We start from the raw sequence: 24,036 nt of genomic DNA on the forward strand, positions 1-24,036 counted from the left end.
TTATTTTTTGCCCCTTTATCTTTAGAAACCACATATTTTTCAAGTTAAATGAGGAAGGAGCATTGAATATGGGCAAGAGTCTGTGGGCACATATGCACTAATATGTCTAGAGCAGCACCCACTCTAAATACAGCCCTGACTGTTAGCGCTATATACCAGGAGCACTCTTCTAGTCAGGGGCACCAACAGGGTGTGGGGCGGGTACAAACTACCGGGGCTCGGGCCTGCCTGGGGGCCCACTGGAGCTCTATAGTTTTTTTTTTTTTTTTAAAGGACTTTCATTTGGGGGGCGGGTTCACATTCCATTTTGGCCGTGGGAAATAGGTCTATTTATTAAATGTGTTTGCTATTATTTTAATGTCAGGGCTGGTTTGGGGGCAATAGATCAATTTAGCAAATGTGAATATTATTATTTTAATGTTGGGGATGAAGGGAGGCATTATTATAAAATGTGGTTGCTACTCATTTAACACCAGGGCTGGTTGGAGTTTTCTAAATCTCATGTACCCATTTTTGTTCAAATAGGGCATCTAACATTCCAGGGTCCAGACAAGCAGCAACTGAACTAAAGACACCAGCAGCCACAAGTGGTGAAAGTGACAAGAACAGATAGGAGAGTGCAGGACAGTCTGTCAAATGTCCTGAATCTGGTGGGACAGTTCCAAATTTGGGTGACTGTCCCGCTTAGTCAGGATTTGGTCTGACTGCAAGGACAGTTGTGAGGTATGGCCTGCTTCACTGTGTACTGCTCCTGAAGGCAGAACTGCGTGCACCTAACTTAGTGCACACAGTATTACATGTGCATTGTATAAAATTTGACTAAAATGATAACCATGTTACATCATTGGGGCTCTCTGTCTAAAGTGCCCCAGGACCCTCAGAGCCTTAATCCAGCTCTGGGCCAGGGTGTCAGATTGACACCTAGTGCTCTTCCCAGTACCCCTCATATTATTTGTTTTAGGCTATCCTTAAAACAAATAATAACCCTATTAGTATATAGGGCGAAGCAAAAAAAAGCCCTTTGCTGTCAAAAACATCAGGTTTTTCAAGAAAACAGGCTTTTTGCATTTTCATAAATCCCATTATAGCTGCAATAACAGGTAGGTGAGAGTAACACCATTTGAATACATAATGGGGGGATTCAATTAGCCGCAAAGTGTTTCCGGTCTGTCCGCGAGACATTTTCTGGCGGAGATTTGACAGAAATCTCCTCCCATTTTTCCTCTCACCTCAATGTGGTGCGAGGGAAATTGAGCGGAGATTTCTACCGTAATTGCCAGCAATGCGTGCTGCCCGATGTCTACGTGTCACATAGCCGGCAATTGAATCTCCCTCAATATGTCATGTCTAAAGAAGTACAGCCATGCCCATTGTTGACCACGCCCCCAACATGTGACCTTGCATACAATACCTTCCCTTATCGGCTGTGGAGGGGGAGGAGGGCAAAATGCTGCTGTCCCAGGGACCCAAATTCCTCTTGGCAGCCCTGTTTCTAGTACAATAGGTATACCAGTAGTTTACAAGTTTAATCCCAAAACCTTACTGCATGAGAATGCATTGTATAAAACCGTACTGGGCATAACATGGCCAGGGTATTAACTGTGTACAATGAAGCATTGTTGAATGTATACTATTAACACAAAGTGTTTTGATCTACCGCCCATCTTCCTTACCTTAATGATATCCTCATTGCTGGATTTGCACTCCGTAAAAGAAGAAATATCTGTGATTGCTCCAGATGCTTCGATGGCTAAAACCTTCACTGGAATAGCAACTGTCCGACCTGTTAGAATAGCTGTGTTAATTATCTCTGTGTCCTGAAAGGGGGGAAAATAAGAGACATGTAAATGTGTACACCAGTGAGTCAATGCAAGAACAGAAACATATATACAATAAATGAGAGGCATAAAAAGATAACAGCAGAACAAGTGCACACCAACCGGACTAAACGCTAAAACAAAAAGAGAAGGTAAACTATATAGCAAATAGGAAAATGGTACAACATATAATAATAAAGATGTACAAAATGAAAGAAGAATTCTAACCATTGCCAAGGGAACTATAGCTCGAATATCCTTCTGCATCACAGTCAGCTCTGTCACTGCTTTCTCCGAATCAGGAAGAGGTTTTTGTCCTTGATATTCTACATGCCACAATATCCGCCTTGTGACCGACTGACTAGTGAAATTCTCCATTTCAAAGTCCAGCTGCATTATCACATACGGGGATTCAACATTCCTAAAGTTAAATAAAAATAAATCATAATAAATAAAAACTATTGTATCCTACTTGTTCCTAACTGCAATTTTCTATTTTACAACTATTTTTGTTCTGTCATGTACCTGCATATAATAATTAATAACTTAAAATGATAATATCAAAATGTCACGTGTATAAAGCAAGTGTTTGTAATCTGATGAGTTTTAAGTAGCTAAATATAACAATATAACAAGACAGCATAGACGTACCAGTCATTGTTTATAAATCATATCCAATGTAAAATCAGACCGTATGAACGCTAATTGGTGTTTGAACAGGTGTCTGTTAAGCTACATTAGCAAGTGTGTGTGTGTTTATGTATTTATTTGGTTAATATACCATTATATCCCAACTAAAGTAAAATGAAATACACAAAAGAAATTGCAGTAGTGGAAAAAATAAAATGTAAAGTGTTACATGGTGATTCTAAAAGGCCCTTTGTAAAGCAAGAAGGATATACTCAGAAGGCAAAGTTAAGGTTTCATGTCATACAAGAATGAAACACAAATAAAAATAATGTCCATGCATTACAAAACATAATGAATAGTATGATAGTAAACTGTCATCTTTATTTTGAAATTTCCTAAAATTATGAGAGTTGGATGTATTGGAGTAGGGGTCAAGAAGAAATCTCTTCAATTTGTTTCACATAAAATGTGAGAATTTCTGTCTGGGTGTTTGCTAAGAGGGATTTATATAAGACAGTGAATGCTGAAGTATATTAGAGAATCACAGTGGAACAAGGCCAGCTGAGATTGGGTCTCACACAAACATACAATGTCTCGATATTAACATTAAAGACAATTCACAGCTATGATCCTTGTACGGTATAATCACTTAACTGTTACCTATATTAACTGGTAACCTGGAATTTTGCTAAAAGCTCTACATTGAAAGAAAACTGTGGTAAATAAAAAATGTAAACATGAATTCATCTTGACTTTTTCATTACCGCACACAAACGGGTATATTTACTAAACTGAGGGTTTGAAAAAGATGTTGCCTATAGCAACCAGCTAGAATTTGGTTGGTTTCTTTAGGCAACATCTACACTTTTTCACAGTTTAATAAATATACCCCTAAGTGTATGCCACCATGAGAATCTGTGCAAATGCAACCTGATGCAGAGCAGTATAGCTAAACAAAGTTGTTTCCATGACAACAGAATTCAAGCTATTATCTACTTTTATCAAGTAGAATACACTTTGCTGTACATTAGCTCACGACAGTGCCTATTTGGCTGTGATAGTCCTGGTCTACTTGAGCTGCTAAGATTACGAAGGTTGCTAATTTAGGTTTGCTTGCATATAGTCCATCATATATCCTATCTTACAGCAGTTAAAACCTTTTTGTGTACTTGAGTTCCACATATTTTTAGATTGTTGTCATTGCAAATGTGTCATATTATATTGCCAATCAGTGATGTTGCATCTGACTTGGCCCCAAATTACCAATCTTTTATTTGCTTGTTTAGCTTGCACAGTTGAGCCAAAGCCAATGCATCTCTGAGAATAGGGTAAAGCCGAGTACACACCTATGTAATCATATTTTTATGACTAACAATTTCACCAATGACTGAAATGCCCGATGAGTATGACGATTCATGCGTAGACAAACCTACACAATTCACCTTCAGATCTGTAATCTTCATCATTAATAACCATCTGCTGTAAAGACATTTTTTCAGCATTGATCGTGATTTTTAGGAAGTTTATAAAACCAAATTGACAGATGCAATGTGTTTTGATACAACAAAACATGATCGTGGGAGCGTACACAATCTCGCAATATCTGACAAAACGGCCATGAATCGTGTATAATGCCAACCAAAACTAAAACATTACTTGTGGATGTAGTTTAATGAGATAGAAAATCAAACTTTTGCTTTTCCACAGTCCATTTGCAACATCCACTAACGCCCCTGATGCCTCTAAAGATTCCATGCCACTCTTTGTTCTACTCTTTACGATGCCAATGAAGTTCATGTGGAAAAGGGAATCAACACCAGCTCTGTTTGTTTCAAACAGGCCAGATGGGATTAGGAGAGTAGAGTGTGGTGTGAAAAATTTAGACCATGCAGGGATCCAACAGATCTACTAAATAAAGCATGGAAAGGAACTATAAATAATTGGATTTTTTCATATCATTAAAACCACCAAAAACTAAAATGTTTAGTTTTGGATGGAATTACCCTTTGGCTAAAATTAATACGGTACTGTGCAGTAGGACCAGGACACGATTCTTATGCAGCCTAGTAGCTGATGCCCAGTACAATGGCTCCCAGTTGACACAGCTCTGCTGCCCAATGACTATATTAAGGACAGATTGCATGGTAGCTGGGGATGGATCTTTACTGGTGTTATTATTATTATTATCGTTTATTTGTAGGGCGCCACAAGGTTTCCGCAGCGCCGCACACAGTACAAACAGTAGTCTATACAGTAGACTATACAGGGTAGAACAGTACAGAACAATAAACACACAGTACCAGTACTTCAGAAACTCCGGGAGGGCAGATGCAGTAGAGACGGAGCAGAAGAACAGGTATGGAGACTGGAGGGAAGAGGGCCTTGCTCATTGGAGCTTACATCCTAACGGAGGGTAAACAAAGTCAGGCACAAAAGGGAGCCAGTGAATCAAAGGGGAGAGAAAAGAGGGGTCTAGGGAGGATTAGCAGGTTAAATGGATGGTTGGTAGGCCTTAAGGAACAGGTGAGTTTTAAGTGCCCGTTTGAAGGAGCACAGATTGGGAGAGAGACGGATGGAGCGAGGGAGGTCGTTCCAGTGAAGGGGGGCAGCACGGGAGAAGTCTTGGTTTCGAGAGTGGGAAGAGGTTATCAGTGTGGAGGAGAGGCGGCGATCATTGGCCGAGCGTAGGGAGCGGGCAGGAGTGTGAATGGAGAGGAGGTTAGAGATATAAGGGGCAGTAGACTGGGAGAGAGCCTTGTAAGTGGTGGTAAGGAGTTTAAAAAGGATTCTGTAGGGGAAGGGGAGCCAGTGTAAGGCGAGACAAAGTGGAGAGGCGGAGGAGGAGCGGCGTGAGAGGAAGATGAGTCTTGCAGCCGCATTGAGTATAGAGCGGAGGGGGGCAAGGTGGGAGTGGGGGAGGCCAGTAAGGAGAAGGTTGCAGTAATCAAGGCAGGAGATAATGAGAGCGTGGATGATAGTTTTGGTGGCATCCTGAGAGAGAAAGGGACGGATGTGGGCAATGTTACGGAGTTGGAAGCGACAGGCTTGGGCAAGGGATTGAATAAGGGGGGCAAAAGAGAGAGAGGAGTCGAGAGTGACACCCAGGCAACGGAGTTGGGTGACAGAGGAGATAGTGGAGTTATTGACAATGATAGAGAGGTCATGGTGGGATGAGAGTCTGGGCGGGGGAAAAACAATGATCTCAGTTTTTGAGATGTTAATTTTAAAAATGCGTGAGGACATCCAGGAGGAGATGGCTGAGAGGCAGTCAGTCACACGAGAGAGGAGGGAGGAGGAAAGATCGGGAGACGAGATGTAGAGCTGAATATGATCAGCATAAAGGTGATACTGAAGACCAAATGAGGAGATGAGAGCACCAAGGGAGGAAGTATAGAGAGAGAAGAGTAGAGGGCCGAGAACAGAGCCCTGGGGGACTCCTACAGGGAGAGGGGAGGGGGTGGAGGAAGAACCAGACGTGGATACAGAGAAGGAGCGGTTAGCAAGGTATGAGGTAAACCAGGTATGGACAGAACCAGAGAGGCCAAGAGAAAGAAGAGTTTGCAGCAGATGGGGGTGGTCCACGGTGTCAAAGGCCGCAGATAGGTCGAGGAGGATGAGTATGGAGAACTGACCTTTGGATTTGGCTGAAAGGAGTTCGTTAGTGACTTTAGCCAGGGCAGTTTCGGTGGAGTGGAGGGGGCGGTAGCTGGATTGGAGTGGGTCAAGGAGGGAGTTGTCAGAGAGGTGACTGGTGAGGCGGCTGCAGACAATCCGCTCAAGTAGTTTGGAGGCATAGGGGAGAAGAGATAGGGCGGTAGTTCGCAAGAGCGGTGGGGTCAAGATTGAGTTTCTTGAGGATAGGGGAGATAAGAGCGTGCTTGAATGAGGATGGGACTACGCCAGAGGAGAGTGATAGGTTAAAGAGGTGTGCAAAGTAAGTGCAGGCAGTAGGAGAGAGAGAGAGAGCGGAGGAGGTGAGAGGGGATGGGATCAAGAGGACAGGTAGAGGGTAGAGAGGAAAGAATAAGGGAGCGAACTTCTTCCCCTGATGTAGGGGTGAAGGAGCACCACAGCTGGTTAATGGAGGGAGGTGAAGCTATGAGGGTGGTGGGAGAGGGATAGGAGGAGGAGATGTTCTGTCTAATGGCTTCAATTTTGGAAGAGAAAAAGGTAGCGAAGTCAGAGGCAGAGAGGGAAGGCGGGACAGTGGGAGGGGGGGAGAGGAGGGAGTTGAATGTGGCGAAGAGGCGGCGGGGATTGGAGGACTGAGAAGAGATAAGGGACTTAAAGAAGGATTGTTTAGCGAGGGACAGGGCAGAGCAGAAAGAGGAAAGGATAAATTTAAATTTAAAGTGGTGTTAAACTCTTGTAGGAATACCGTCCATGCAACATTTGCAATCTGAGTGATGAGGGCAAATTAATCTGCAGCCACATGACCTCACAATTATTTCCTCTGGTGGGCCATAGTGCCCCAGCCAGATAGGACTGCTAAAATAAACCAGAGGGACATTAACCATCTAATACCTTGAGCATTGTTGCTGGTTAAGATGTGTAGTGCATTTTAGGTTGCAATATGAGAATCACTGCAAATTTTAATGTATAGAACTTTAATGGTATATAATGCAGATCACTGCTTGGTATAATGCATAGGCCCCTGCTGGTTATAATAATTCCTTGTTTGTGAAGCAATATAAACTACATGAAAATTGAATAAACTTATATACAGTCTCGATTCAATGGAAATTCCCCCTTCTTTATGACAGTAATGACTTTCAGCTTACGTCATCTATCCCTTTACATAGGTATGTTAGTAATCATATATATATATATATATACACATATACACACACACACACACACACACACATATCTACTATATAAATGCCTAGTGGCGTGTGTGAAAAAAAAAAACAAAGCTGCAGCGCCACCTGCTGGGCAGAGTTATACACTGACCTATATATTTCTTGAAGGAGAAGTGACAGTTGGGAGTGGTTGGTGGTTGCCGGGGGTGACAGTGGGGAGTTTTTAACACCTTAAGTAGCTTGATGAAGGATGTGGCGATGAAGATGAAGGATGAGGTGATGGAGAAAAATGATGAGGTTGTGACATGTGGACAAAACCACGTTAAAAAAGGGCGCTTGCGTCGGGAAGTAACGCTCTTCCCCTGAGGAGGCCTGGGCTAGGCCTAAATGCATGACAAGGACCTTTTTAACATCTTAAGTAGCTTGATTTGACTAGAATGCATGAGTATCATGCACGGGTTAACATATATATATATATATATATATCTATATCGCTGCTGTTAATGGTATAATGTAAGTATGCGCCTATGTACAATGTTGAAAGCTTTGTAAACTACATTGTTCATAGGCGCATACTTACATTACCACATAAGGAACAGCGATAATCCCGTCGCCATGGTGAATGACGTTATGAAGGGGAGCCGGCGTATTACTTCTTCATGATTGGTTCAAGTCACTTTCAACAGTAGTCGTCATCGGTGTTTGTCGATAAGGAGCCCTTCGGAATCATCATGTCCTGGTAAGTGTTGTCGGGGTAGTGAGCATCGATATGCTGACTACCACCGATAAATATATATATATATATATATATATATATTTATTTTATTTTTTTTGACACAAACACTGGAATAGTGTTTTTGGACAGGTATGTTTGTCCAAGATTTCTGACCTACATGTTTTAAAAATCCCAGGGAAATGTTTTCTGTATTTAAACAACTTGATAAAGGCTTTTGGTGTTTGGTGAAAACTGGTTAAAGATTCCTGGTGTTATGGAAGGAGAATAAGGGCATGCTCCATCCACTACGCCCCATTTTGGATCTTCTGGACCTCCAGCCTGAAGATAGAATGATTAGCACTTGCACCTGTGTAAGGGTGTTGAATACAGTCAAGCTAGAAATCTCTGCTCTGCCTGGGGGAAGGGGCTGATGTTTGTTGTAAGTAAACAATATGTGCGTATACTTCTAATGTTTTCGCTTATAGTTTGACAGTCAGGTGCTGAATTCGACGTTTTTCTTTATTTTTTTCTGCTTAACACAGAACTGGCTGAGGTACCAAAGCTTTGGATTTACTATATATATATATACATACATACATACATACACACACATCAGCAACAAGTAGGGCGTCCTCATGTTGCCAAAAGAGCTCTGAACCGTTTAGGCATGGACTCCACGAGACCTCTGAAGATGTCATGACGCACCAAGAGATGTACACAACTTACAGGACTTTAAGTATCTGCTGCTAGGTGGGTCCTCCATGACTCAGACTTGTTTTTTCAGCCCATCCTACAGATGCTCAATCGAATTGAGATCTGGGCAATTTGGAGGCCAAGTCAACATCTTGAACTCCTAGTCATGTTCCTCAAACCATTCCTGAACAATTTTTGCATTGTGGCAGGGCGCATTATCCTGCTAAATAAGGCTACCGCCATCGGGGAATACAGTTGCCCTGAACTTAGTACTTAGTCTATGTTTAGGAAGGTGGTATGTGTCAAAATAAAATCCGCCTGAATGCCGGAATCCAAGGTTTCCCAGCAGAACATTGCACACTGTCCCCGTCTGCTTGCCTTCTTCCCATAGTGCATACTTAAGGTTAAGCTCACCTGTAGGTAGATGCCTTGACGTCCGGCAGGTGAGCTTAACCCCAATATAGCTATATTGTGCACAAAATTCTCCTTTATGTTTATGCTGACACAGTGATTTTTAAATTCTGTTTGTTTCTGAGCGCCGGACAACATTTTTCTTTTATTTGCACTTGCACATTGGTCCTATTTGTCCTTGGCTGTCGTTTCAAATAGGGATGTGCACCGGCGACTTTTGGTGTCTCGTGTTTTGGATTCGGATTTTCGTGATGTTTTGGGTTCGGAATTGTTTCGCAAAACACCTCCCGAAAGGTTTTGGTTCGGATTTAAGGTTTTGGATTCGGATTTTTTTGAAAAAAGCATAAAAAGTTCAAAAATCAAGTTTTTGGGCTTATTTTCACTCCTACGCTATTATTAACCTCAATAACATTCAATAACAAGCATTTCCACTAATTTACAGTGTATTCTGAACACCTCACAATATAGTTATTAGTCCAAAACGTTGCAACGCGGTATCTTTCTGGAATGCGTAGTGGAGTGGTCCCCACAATATAATTTAAAAACCCTGAATTTGTATGATTCGCACCAATAAATGTATCTGGACTGCGTAGAGGAGTGGTCACCACAATATAAAGTAAAAACCCTAAACTTGTATGAATCGCCCCAATAAATGTATCTGGACTGCGTAGAGGAGTGGTCACCACAATATAAATTAAAAACCCTGAACTTGTATGAATCGCACCAATAAATGTATCTGGACTGCATAGAGGAGTGGTCACCACAATATAATAAGAAAACCATCAACTGGTATGAATCGCACCGAATAATGTACCTGGACTGCGTAGAGGAGTGGCCCCGGTACTAAATGCGATACCGGGGCCACAATACCTCCTGTTTATAACATATTAACACTACACTAATTCTAGCACGTCAATACCTCTTGTTTTAAATAATGACAGGGCATTTAACTTTTGATTACATTTTTTGAATTGGTTGACATTTTCTTTTACTTTTTGAACATGGCAAACGACTGTTGAATGGTCACATAATGCCAAAAAAATAGTTGCAAGATGGAATTGTCCTTGGGCCCTCCCACCCACCCTTATGTTGTTGAAATAGGACATGCACACTTTAACAAACCAATCATTTCAGCGACAGGGCCTACCAAACAACTGTGGCTGAAATGATTGGTTTGTTTGGGCCCCCACACCAAAAAAACAATTCATTTCTCCCTGTACAAACTAAACAGGCTCTACTGAGGAAAGATGTCATCCTCATCCTCAACCTCTGATTCCTCTCCCCCTACAGTGTGTACTTCCTCCTCCTCACACATTATCAATTCGTCCCCGCTGGACTCCACAACCACAGGTCACTCTGTACTATCTGAAGGGCAGTGCTGTACTTCATTGAGGAATTGATTATTCATTTTTATAAACATCATTTTTTCAACGTTGTGAGGAAGCAACCTCCTTCTCCGGTCACTGACCAGGTTTCCCGCTGCACTAAAAACTCTTTCTGAGTACACACTGGAGGGGGGACAACTCAGGTAAAATAGAGCCAGTTTGTACAGGGGCTTCCAAACTGCCTTTTTTTTCATGCCAGTAACAATATGGACTGTCTGACATGTCTATTTGGATGGTGTCAGCAAAATAATCCTCCAATATTTTTTCAATTGCGACAGCATCCAATGCAGCGACAGTAGACATGTCTGCAATGGTTGGCAGGTCCTTCAGTCCGGACCAGATGTTCTCAGCATCCCTGCCAGCGGGTCTTTTAGGAAAACTGAGCTTTTTCCTTGCAGCCATAGATGTGGAAGAAAATGAGGGTGGAGCTGTTGGCATGTCACGGTCCTCTTCAGAGGACAATCTCCTGACCAGAAGGTCTTTGCACCGCTGTAGACTTGTGTCCGTCGGAAACAGAGACACAACATACGCTTTAAACCGAGGATCGAGCACGGTGGCCAGAATGTATTTCTCTGACTTTAAAAGAGTGACCACCCTCGGATCCTGGCAAAGCGTACGAAGGGCTACATCCACAAGAGCTACATGCTTGGTGTAATCGCAATGGTTTACCAGCTCCTCCCTCACTTTCTCCAGCTGCTTCTGCAACAGCCTGATCAGGGGAATGACCTGACTCAAGCTGGCAGTGTCGGAACTGACTTCTCGTGTGGCAAGTTCAAACGGCTGGAGAACCTTGCACAACACGGAAATCAGTCTCCACTGCGCTTGACTCAGGCGCATCCCCACTCCTTTGCCTATGTTGTAGGTGGCTGTCTAGGCCTGAATGGCCTTTTGCTGCTCCTCCATCCTCTGCAGCATATAGAGGGTGGAGTTCCAGCGCGTCACAACCTCTTGTTTGAGGTGATGGCAGGGCAGGTTCATGCTTTTTTGATGTGCCTCTAGTCTGCGGTAGGCACTGGCTGAATGCCGAAAGTGTCCAGCAATTTTGCGGGCCACCGCAAGCATCTCCTGCACACCCCTGTCACTACTGAGGTAATGCTGCACCACCAAATTAATGGTGTGGGCAAAATATGGGACGTGCTGGAAATTGCCCATATTTAATGCCCGCACAATGTTACTGGCGTTGTCTGACACCACAAATCCCCATGAGAGTCTAAGTGGGGTAAGCCACTGGGAGATAATTTCCCTCAGTTTCCCTAATATGTTGTCAGCGTTGTGCCTCTTATTAAAGCCTGTAATACACAATGTTGCCTGCCTTTGCACGAGCAGCCATTTTGTAGTTGCTGCTACTGATGCAGCTGTTGCTGCGGAAGGGGATGCATCTACCCAGTGGGCTGTCACAGTCATATAGTCCTTCGTTTGCCCAGAACCACTTGTCCACATGTCCGTGGTTAAGTGGACAGTGGGTACAACCACCCAGTGGGCTGTCACAGTCATATAGTCCTTCGTTTGCCCAGAACCACTTGTCCACATGTCCGTGGTTAAGTGGACAGTGGGTACAACCGCATTTTTCAGAGCACTGAGGACACTTGATCGTACTTCTCTGTACATTTTTGGTATCGCCTGCCTAGTGAAGTGGAATCTCGACGGGATTTGGTACCGGGGACACAATACCTCCATCAACCCTCTAAATCCCACTCCACTGATGGTGGACACCGGGCGCACATCTAACACCAACATTGCAGTTACAGCCGCAGTTATACGCTTTGCAATAGGGTGACTACTATCGTATTTTGTGGTCATGGCAAACGACTGTTGGACGGTCAATTGTTTTGTGAAAGACTTAGCGGTCTTACGACTTCCCCTCTGGGAAGATGACCGACTAACAGCAGCAACAGCAGCAGTGGCAGTAGTAGGCGTACCACTGCAGGATTCCTCAGATGAATCCCGTATTGGAGAGGACTCAGTCTGGCTGCTGACTTGGGCTGCAGGACTGAATCTGATGGAGAGCGTGGAGGAAGTTGACGAGGAGGGTGTTGCTGGTGTGTATCCAACTGGACCACGGAATTTAGGTGTCCCTGTACCGATGACGGTCCTAGCCCCAGTTCCTGAACTAACCACTGAACTATGAAGGTTATTCAGGTGACGTATAAGGGAGGATGTCCCTAGGTGGGCAAGATCCTTACCCCTGCTTATTTGAGCTTTACATAAGCTACATATGGCCATACATTGGTTGTCCGGATTTGGATAAAAATAACTCCAGACCGAAGAGGTGCATTTTTTGGTCTTCTGACCAGGCATGACAATGGGCTTTTTCATCCCATGGACATCAGCTGTTTCCCCCCCTGGTGCCTCATTTACAATAACCACATCACCATCCTCATCATCAAGTTTCTCCACAGCGCCAGCTACATCATCAATAGCCTCCTCCCGAGCCACCTCTTCCTGTACAGTGATGGGAAGGTCAGGCTTGACAACCACCAACACCCTTGGACTCGCCTTGGGGATTTGTGATAATTTCTTTTTAGAAGGCAGAGTTGTTTGCTGTTTTGTTGCTGACAGCATAATTCTTCAATTTTTTGTAGGGGGGGGGGGGAGGAGGAGGAGGAGGGCTAAGATCCTTGGGTGAAGATGGACCACTAGTCATGAACACGGGCCAGGGCTTAAGCCGTTCCTTGCCACTACGTGTCGTAAATGGCATATCGCCAACTTTGCGTTTCTCCTCAGATGATTTTAAGTTTCTCTTTTTGCTACTTTTTCTTAACTTGGGCTTTTTGGATTTTACATGCCCTGTACTAGGAGATTGGGCATCGGGCTTGGAAGACGACGTTGATATCATTTCATCGTCTAGGTCATGACTAGTGGCAGCAGCTTCGGCATTAGGAGGAAGTGGGTCTTGATCTTTCCCTACTTTATCCTCCAAATTTTTGCTCTCCATTATATGTAGCACAAGATACTGCAGAATGTGTGAACTTGGTAATATTGCAGTACCAATGGGCTTATACTGCAGGATTGGTTTGGCAAATTTTGTTGTAAATAAAAAAAAATTTAATTAGTTTTTTGTATATTTTTTTTAACTTTTTTTTCATTTTTTAAACACTTGGGAATATTGGGGAAATAACTATGCCCTTAGAAGCACAGAGCACGGGACACAGGACCACTGGACTGAACAGGACACAGCACACAGGACCCAGCAGCACCACTGAACTCAAAATTGACAGAGCACAGCACACAGCACCACTGGACTGATACTGCAGAATGTGTGAACTTTGTAATATTGCAGCAGTCCCACTGGCCTTTTACTGCTGAATGTGTGAACTTGGTAATATTGCAGCACCACTGGACTGATACTGCAGAACACAACACAGCACAGCACAGCACTAAACAGCACTAAACAGCACAGCACGAGATCTACCAGAACAGAGGACCACCTAACACACCCTCCCTCTACCCTGATCAATGCCCGAGTGAAGATGGCGGCGACTAGCGGGAAATTTATAGGTTCCGAGTATCGCGAGATCCGACAGCGGGATTATGACTCCGAGCCTCGGTTTCAATTTTTCATTTGGCGCCAATACCCGGATCTGTCTCGGATCCGACTCGGAACAGCAAGGTTCGGGTGGGCTCGGATTCAGGAAATCCGAGTGCGCTCATCTCTAGTTTCAAATGATTTTATACACTTGTACACATTTCATTAATTTAAAGAAGCGCCCTTTTTTCCTTTCACTATTTTCTGTATATATATATATATATATATATATATATATATATATATATATATATATATATATATATGTGTGACGTGCACGTATTACATATTGCCAGTTTCATGAAGCAAGCACAGTCTGGTAAGAAGAAAGGCACTTGTGTGCCATTTCCAATGCAGATTGAAATCGGCCTTCAAAAGGTTAGAGACAGGCGATGAATTTAAAGTGATTGCAATCACCTTTTAGGAAAACAACCTGATGAAATATTAATGGAATGAAAGAAGTGAGCCGCTTTAGACCACTTACCCGCGGGGAGTTTACACTTCAATGCAATTATGCTTTTATTCTCCCTCGGACCTATTTAAACCATTCTCTTAGACTTCTGGAAAAGACTATTTACATTCGGATTCTGAAAATGGAAACTACAGCCTACTAAACTAGCAATGTAGGTACAATGCAAAAAAATTAACTTGTATGTGAAACTAGTAACACTTTTCTTGTTCAACTGCATTTTGTCCAGACATCCGGAGAACATACTTTGACTAATTTCACTGGCACATTGGTTGAACTTAAGGTTCTATTAATACATATTTATATATAGATTAATTATATTTAATTTTAATGGTGAAGGGTCACAACAACATCAAGTGCAGAGAACTTTGCAGGCATGCAAGGAAAGGCAGAACAAAATCAGTTGCTATAAAAAGTATTTGCCCCTCTGGCTTTTGTCACATTTTTATTTTACTACATCATGGAATCAAAATGCATTTTTTTCCGGAATGTTTCCTGCTTACTACTAAAAATTAATCTGCAATGTTAAATAAAATACTGTAAAGTTTTTCTTAAAATTTGCAAACAAAAAAATCTATTAATTGCCTTCAGAGCTCACAAAGTTCATTGATTGGAGTCCACCTGTACACAATTATAGTGAGTGGTCCCACAGCTGTCGGTCATTTCTAAGCAAGAGCTTCACCATGAAGAACAAACACAATTCAAAAGAAATCTGAGAAAAAGTTATTGAGAAGCACCAATCAGCAAAAAGGATATAAGAAGATTTCAAAGACTTTTAAGATCCCACATGGAGCACTGTCAAGTCCATCAAAAAGAAATGGAGAGAATATGTAACTTTGTCTAAAACAGGCCCTTTTTTAAAACTGAGTATCCATGTTAAAGTCTTCTATAAGAGAGGTGTGAAAAAAGGTAAATGGGACAACAATAGCTCAAGCTCTTCCTAAATTTGCCCTTTATGGATGATGGCATATAAGTAAACCATTGCCAAAGAAAACTCACATCAAATGTTGCATAGGGTTGGTCAGATGTGCATGTGAGAGACCCACATACCTAAAGGAGGAAGACTCTATGGCAGTGGTCAGGGAACAGGGGTAAATTACCCCAAATGGGGTAAAAATTAAATTCCTGGGGGTAATGCTGCCGATTCACATGCTGTCAGTTGGATTGTAGACCCCTTCAAATGTGAAATTGCTCTTGTACCAGAAGAGCCTCAAGGGTTAGCAGAGGCACTTCTTGACCTTCGATGCAATAATGAAGCACGTATTGCATTTGAAAACAAAGCAGATCTGTCATATTTTTGGATGTCAACGGCTGCAAAGACATTCAAAATTGCACATGGGGAGGCAGTCAAAAAGTTGCTGCCTTTTGCAACAATCTACCTTTGCGAACAAGGATTTTCCACTCTTAACAAACATAAAAACAAAGCAGAGAAATCGACTGGACGCTGAAGACTGTATCCAAATTGCTCTGACATCAAAATGCCCCAATATTGATGCTCTCGTATCAAAAATGAAGCAACATCATTTCTCCAAACCCTGATGTTTTGAAGTTGAAGCTTTCAAAGACATTTTGAATAGATTCAATAAAATTTTGAATTCCAATAATTAACAATATATGATTTCCTTCCTTTCAAATCAAGGGGGTAATGTTGGCGTATCTAAATATATTTTGGGGTAAAAGGTAAAAAAGTTCCCTGACCCCTGCTCTATGGGGTTAATTTATCAAGCTGCGGGTTTTAAAAAGTGGAGGTGTAGCCTATAGCAACCAATCAAATTCTAGTTACCATTTATTTTGTACATTCTACAAAATGACAGCTAGAATCTGATTGGTTGCTACATGCAACATCTACACTTTTTCAAACCCGCAGCTTGATAAATTTACCGCTATGAGGTGATGAGACTTACAGGTGGTTTGCTTTGCAAACGCCTGTTACTGTCCATCATCCCAAGAACACTATGCCTACTGTGAAACATGGTGGTGACGGGGCATAATGCCAAGTGGACGCTTCTCTGCTTTATGGACCGGAAAACATGCCTAAATAGAGGGCAAAATGGATTGACAAATCTTGGAGGAAAACATGCTGATTATCACTGAACATAATGATTCCAAATCAATTAACAGTGAGAAAAGCAACAACTTCAAATGTATTGTTGTAAGATTGGTTATGCCAGCCATAATACAACCACAAGCATAGCTAGGAGCTAATGGACCCCAGCACTTTACCGCATCCTGCAGAGCCCCAGCGTGTGCCATAAGCGTACACCAGTGAGCACTTCCACCTAACCTGTAGCTGGTGCAAATGATATAACCGAAGCTTGAATCGCTCAAGCTTAGCAAACCCTTACTGTGCACTGACTATGTGCACATGCCCATTCCCTACCCTGTTCCGCCCATGAAATTAGAGGCTGTAGTAAGGGTACTTAGTGCTTGAAGATGAATTAGACGTTGCTGCGTTCACTGGTGTATGGTCCGGTTCTGGGCAAGCGAGGAGCGTTTTTATGCAAAATATAGCACATATTGGCATTTGCGTTTCTTAATAAAACAAGCCCAGTATGCCTTTGTCTATTAGGTTAAGGAACTCTGTGACTGTGCTGCAGGCAATGTTCTCTAAGATATCAGCAGTTACTATGTGCTGGAAAATACACTGCATAAACTCTGAGTTTCCTAGGCTAATAGATGTGGGGACACAAAATAACTAAGTGTAATTAGCACTTGCTGCCAAGTGCCCCTGTGTGCCCTGTAGCTGCCCCCATAGTTGTCTGTTACAGCTACTGTTATGGTCTTGTGCAGTGCTCGAAGTAGAGAGGTATGTGCCAGCATGGCATACCAGCACTTCTTTTCTCCACTTTAGTTAAGCTGCACTCCTGCTCTGTTACCCTTGTAAAGTATGTGTGTGCATCAGACTTGCAGCCGTGAAAATATGATCCATTCCCCCTCCCTCTCTTACCCTATGTGTGTTTTTGCTTGTCTCCTCCCTGCATGTGTGTGTGTCTGTGGCTGTCTCCTCCATGTGTGTGTGTCTGTTTCCTCCCTGCCCTCACCCTATGTCTTTGGATCCGTCCTCTCTGCCCTGCCTGCCTGCGTGTGTGTGTGTGTGTGTGACTAACAAGTCACATGGGACTTGCACCACATGACAGGCGCCATGCCATGCGTGCAGGCTGCAACAGACTCTCCTACACAGCGCAGCTGAAAGAAGGTAAGTGCGCGGGAAGGTGAGATGAGTAATATTTTCTTAATGTAATAAGGGAGGGGAGGAGGATTTGTCTTAATTTAATGAGGGCAGAGGGCTTGTTTTGTTAATGTAATAAGGGAGGGAAAGGGGATTTGTCTTAATTTAAGAAGCGCAGAGGGGGTATTCTCTTCATGTAATAAAGGATGGGAGGGATTTGTCTTACTGTAATTAGGGAAGGGGGGTTGTTATAATGTAATGTGGGAAGGAGGGGTTGTCTGAATGTAATGACAGAAAGGGGGTTGTCTGAATGTAATGAGGGAAGAGGGTGGCCTATTAATTTAATGATGGACTGTGAGTGGGGGCTAAGTTTGGGGATGGCAATTTACAGAATTTGATTATGAATTATTTAATGTCAGGCATGGTTGAGGGGTATATTTATTGAATGTAAATGTTATTAATTTATTACCAAGGGTGTTTGTAGGGAAGGAAATGTATTATATATTTATTAAATGGGAGTACTATCAATGTGGGGTGTTATATATGGTGTTATTTCATACCGTCACTTCTCCTACTGCCATCATTGTAAAACTATCAAATACCATTAATTTCCATTTTCCATATTGCCACTGTTTACAGGTATATGGGATCTATTATCCAGCATGACTGGGGCTTGGGAGTTTTCCAGATTTCTATGTAATCTGGAACAGAATATTTTTAATTTTTTTCTGGAACTGTGTGGGTAATGGAAGAGATCTACATATAGAAATAATGTGTATCTCTTTTATCAATGGCCTTTAATTGATATTTAATTATTAGTCATCTAATAACAGCCACATTGAGCAATCCTGCCGCTCGGCCAAAGGTCTGGATCACTTCCGTAATGACTGAGGCCTGTGAATACAGTCAGAAGACAGGCCGATAGCAGTGACCCCCACTTCTGACCACATTTATCAACATGCCTGATAATGATCGCTTTTAATCAAATTATTATGAGGCATCACAATTGATTTCGGGTGATAAATGTTGCAATATCGATCCAATTCCCCACATTGTTCAGGTCAGAATTAGAGTCTATTTAAATTTTAGTTGCTTATAAATAGACAGCTATGTATACTTCAAGTATACGCTTCCATGGTAAGACCCTCATAAAGCCACCATGTGACATTATCATGTCACTGAGAGAAATACTTTTGATTTGCTAGAAAATACCCATTTAATATTTTCTCTCATAATTTTTATATTATTCAACCATAAAATGCACAAAAACACCCTTTTTGTCCTGATAGGAATTCTGCTTGAAGCCGAAGTAGACTTTCATGTGTCTGGGACCAGGCCCTCGATCTGTTGCTGTTCTGAGCTATATAAATTGTATGTGTAGCTGTGAGAACTAATCCGCTATGAGATCTAAGATCACTGGTGTCAGATGAGCACCCTGTTGTGCATTGTATTTTAAATGATCTGATGAATGTGGCAGCTTATCTGGGCAAAACATTATTATCACCTAACTATATTTGTGCTTTTGTTGCATGTCAGTTGTTAAGGGACTAGGGGGTAAATGTATGAATCTCCGGATTCTTCACCTCCGGCGTGTTCAGCCTCTTCAGCGCTTAAATTTAAAGCGGCGCTGCATTGTAAAGGGAAACTTCCCTTTACAATGCAGCGCCGCTTTAAATTTAAGCGCTGAAGAGGCTGAACACGCCGGAGATGAAGAATCCGGAGATTCATACATTTACCCCTAGATGTTTACAATCTTAATTTAATAAATAAGGGCTAAAAGAAGTAACTGTGTTTCCAAACTGTGATATTGAGGCTAGGGATGTGCACCGGCGACTTTTGAGGTCTCGTGTTTTGTGTTTTGGATCCGGATTTTCGTTATTTTTGAGGTTCGGATTTGTCTCGCAAAACACTTGACGAAAGGTCTCGGTTCGGATTTAAGGTATTGGATTCGGATTTTTTTTGAAAAAAACATAAAAAGTTTAAAAATCAAGTTTTTGGGCTTATTTTCACTCCTAGGCTATTATTAACCTCAATAACATTCAATAACAAGCATTTCCACTAATTTACAGTGTATTCTGAACACCTCACAATATAGTTATTAGTCCAAAACGTTGCAAAAAGGTATCTTTCTGGACTGCGTAGAGGAGTGGGTCACCACAATATCTTAAAAACCCTGAACTTTTATGATTCGCACCAATAAATGTACCTGGACTGCGTAGAGGAGTGGGTCACCACAATATATATAATAAGAAAACCATCAACTTGTTTGATTCGCACCAATAAATGTACCTGGACTGCGTAGAGGAGTGGGTCACCACAATATATTAAAAACCCTGAACTTTTATGAATCGCACCAAAAAATGTACCTGGACTGCGTAGAGGAGTGGGTCACCACAATATATATAATAAGAAAACCATCAACTTGTTTGATTCGCACCAATAAATGTACCTGGACTGCGTAGAGGAGTGGGTCACCACAATATATTAAAAACCCTGAACTTTTATGAATCGCACCAATAAATGTACCTGGACTGCGTAGAGGAGTGGGTCACCACAATATATTAAAAACCCTGAACTTTTATGAATCGCACCAATAAATGTACCTGGACTGCGTAGAGGAGTGGGTCACCACAATATCTTAAAAACCCTGAACTTTTAAGAATCGCACCAATAAATGTACCTGGACTGCGTAGAGGAGTGGGTCACCACAATATATATAATAAGAAAACCATCAACTTGTTTGATTCGCACCAATAAATGTACCTGGACTGCGTAGAGGAGTGGGTCACCACAATATCTTAAAAACCCTGAACTTTTATGAATCGCACCAATAAATGTACCTGGACTGCGTAGAGGAGTGGGTCACCACAATATATATAATAAGAAAACCATCAACTTGTTTGATTCGCACCAATAAATGTACCTGGACTGCGTAGAGGAGTGGGTCACCACAATATATTAAAAACCCTGAACTTTTATGAATCGCACCAATAAATGTACCTGGACTGCGTAGAGGAGTGGGTCACCACAATATCTTAAAAACCCTGAACTTTTATGAATCGCACCAATAAATGTACCTGGACTGCGTAGAGGAGTGGGTCACCACAATATCTTAAAAACCCTGAACTTTTATGAATCGCACCAATAAATGTACCTGGACTGCGTAGAGGAGTGGGCACTGGGCACCACAATAAAATATATAAAAAACCTTCAACAGGTCTGCATTACACTACACATACGGCTGCTCCTCCATCCTCTCCATCATATACATGTTGGAGTTTTAGCGTGTGACAACCTCTTGTTTTTGATAATGTCAGTGCATTTTGAATATTTTTCAATTTGCCCCACACCACTGAATGTACTTTATCTATGATACGCATCTATCTATCTTGACTGCGTAGTGTGGTGGCCCCGGTACACAATTTGGTACCGAGGCCACAATATAATTAAAAAACCCTCCACGTGTCAGAATTCCACCAAACAAGTATCTGGACTGCGTAGTGGGGTGGCCCCGGTACCCAACTTGATACCGGGGCCACAATACCTCCTCCAAACATGCTACAGACAATTCGTCATTGAGATCCCATTAAGTATGTTAAAGACAGACAGGGTCCAAGTGTTATTAGTTGACTTTGTAAAAAAACTGTCCCTGTTGCACATAGTCATGCAATGAAGACTTACTTTTTCATTTAAAGGCACGATCTTTCAAGTGTAGTGTTTGTAAGTCTAAGTCATATTATACTTTTGGTAAAATTGGTTATTTTTGTTCCTCTTTATGTTAATTAATTAGTAATAGAATTAAAGTAGGAAATAGAATTAAATAGAATTAAAGTAGGAAATAGAGTGGTATAGAGTTGTAGTGTGGTATAGATAGAGTGGTCCACACAATATAATAATAAAACCCTCAACTGGTCTGAATTCCACCAAACAAGTATCTTGACTGCGTAGTGTGGTGGCCCCGGTACACAATTTGGTACCGAGGCCACAATATAATTAAAAAACCCTCCACGTGTCGGAATTCCACCAAACAAGTATCTGGACTGCATAGTGGGGTGGCCCCGGTACCCAATTTGATACCGGGGCCACAATACCTCCTCAAAACATGCTCCAGACAATTCGTCATTGACAGACCCCAGACAGACAGGGTCGTAGTGTTATTGTTTGACTTTGTAAACCCAAAAAAATGTCCCTGTTGCACTTGCACATAGTCGTGCAATGAAGACTGACTTTTTCATTTAAAGGCACGATCTTTAAAGTGTCAGAAAGAGAGAGAAGACACAGGAGAGGAGAGTTGTAGCTGGGGACCTGGGGTGGAAGCTCCCAGGCTCCCCCAGCATTGCCTGGAAGTCTGAGCGTGGTGACTGAGCCAGGGCAAGGAATGTGTGCCCTGGATGAGGGGGAGAACTCCATGCCACTATAGTGAACCCAAGAGAGAGGGGGACACTGCACATGGAAGAGGCCCTGGAGTGAGGGCTGCTACAAGAGGCATGGTAGCTGTAGTGTCAGATCCTGAGGCTGAGAGTACACAGAGTGACGTGTCAGAGCACAGGAGACATTATCCCCGCAGAGGAGGGATGAGCTGCAGTTGAGAGGTCTGCTGTTGAAATAGGACATGCACACTTTAACAAACCAATCATTTCAGCGACAGGGCCTACCAAACAACTTTGACTGAAATGATTGGTTTGTTTGGGCCCCCACACCAAAAAAGCTATTCATCTCTCCCTGTACAGACTAAACAGGCTCTACTGAGGCAAGATGTCGTCCTCATCCTCAACCTCTGATTCCTCTCCCCCTACAGTGTGTACTTCCTCCTCATCACACATTATCAATTCGTCCCCGCTGGACTCCACAACCACAGGTCCCTCTGTAGTATCTGGAGGGCAGTGCTGTACTTCATTGAGGAATTGATTATTCATTTTTATAAACATCATTTTTTCAACGTTGTGAGGAAGCAACCTCCTTCGCCGCTCACTGACCAGGTTCCCCGCTGCACTAAAAACTCTTTCCGAGTACACACTGGAGGGGGGACAACTCAGGTAAAATAGAGCCAGTTTGTACAGGGGCTTCCAAACTGCCTTTTTTTCCTGCCAGTAACAATATGGACTGTCTGACATGTCTACTTGGATGGTGTCAGCAAAGTAATCATCCACAATTTTTTCTATTGTCACAGCATCCAATGCAGCGAGAGTAGACATGTCTGCAATGGTTGGCAGGTCCTTCAGTCCGGACCAGATGTTATCAGCATCCCCGCCAGTGCCTCTTTTGGGAAAACTGAGCTTTTTCCTCGCAGCCATAGATGTGGAAGAAAATGAGGGTGGAGCTGTTGGCATGTCACGGTCCTCTTCAGAGGACAATCTCCTGACCAGCAGGTCTTTGCACCGCTGTAGATTTGTGTCCGCCGGAAACAGAGACACAACATACGCTTTAAACCGAGGATCGAGCACGGTGGCCAGAATGTATTCCTCTGACTTTAAAAGAGTGACCACCCTCGGATCCTGGCAAAGCGTACGAAGGGCTACATCCACAAGAGCTACATGCTTGCTGTAATCGCAATGGCTTACCAGATCCTCCCTCACTTTCTCCAGCTGCTTCTGCAACAGCCTGATCAGGGGAATGACCTGACTCAAGCTGGCAGTGTCGGAACTGACTTCTCGTGTGGCAAGTTCAAATGGCTGCAGAACCTTGCACAACACGGAAATCAGTCTCCACTGCGCTTGACTCAGGCGCATCCCCACTCCTTTGCCTATGTCGTAGGTGGCTGTGTAGGCCTGAATGGCCTTTTGCTGCTCCTCCATCCTCTGCAGCATATAGAGGGTGGAGTTCCAGCGCGTCACAACCTCTTGTTTGAGGTGATGGCAGGGCAGGTTCAAGCTTTTTTGATGTGCCTCTAGTCTGCGGTAGGCACTGGCTGAATGCCGAAAGTGTCCAGCAATTTTGCGGGCCACCGCAAGCATCTCCTGCACACCCCTGTCACTCTTGAGGTAATGCTGCACCACCAAATTAATGGTGTGGGCAAAACATGGGACGTGCTGGAAATTGCCCATATTTAATGCCCGCACAATGTTACTGGCATTGTCTGACACCACAAATCCCCATGAGAGTCTAAGTGGGGTAAGCCACTGGGAGATAATTTCCCTCATTTTCTCTAATATGTTGTCAGCGTTGTGCCTCTTATTAAAGCCTGTAATGCACAATGTTGCCTGCCTTTGCATGAGCAGCCATTTTGTAGATGCTGCTACTGATGCAGCTGTTGCTGTTGCTGCGGAAGGGGATGCATCTACCCAGTGGGCTGTCACAGTCATATAGTCCTTCGTTTGCCCAGAACCACTTGTCCACATGTCCGTGGTTAAGTGGACAGTGGGTACAACCGCATTTTTAAGAGCACTGAGGACACTTGATCGTACTTCTCTGTACATTTT

At 42.8% G+C, this 24,036-nt stretch overlaps 1 protein-coding gene across 1 annotated transcript in view; it reads right to left on the reverse strand.

The window, feature by feature from the left end:
- Positions 1-24,036, reverse strand: part of TMEM132E (transmembrane protein 132E) — a 376,668-nt gene that overhangs the window by 48,216 nt on the left and 304,416 nt on the right. Inside the window, exons 4-5 of the mRNA XM_075195036.1 lie at positions 2,046-2,238; positions 1,674-1,817 (exon numbers count right to left, since the gene is read on the reverse strand). Of these exons, the coding sequence (XP_075051137.1) occupies positions 1,674-1,817; positions 2,046-2,238 (337 nt within the window). The remainder of the gene's footprint in view (positions 1-1,673; positions 1,818-2,045; positions 2,239-24,036) is intronic.

This window comes from Mixophyes fleayi, chromosome 2, assembly GCF_038048845.1.
Source record: "Mixophyes fleayi isolate aMixFle1 chromosome 2, aMixFle1.hap1, whole genome shotgun sequence".
Taxonomy (NCBI): domain Eukaryota; kingdom Metazoa; phylum Chordata; class Amphibia; order Anura; family Limnodynastidae; genus Mixophyes; species Mixophyes fleayi.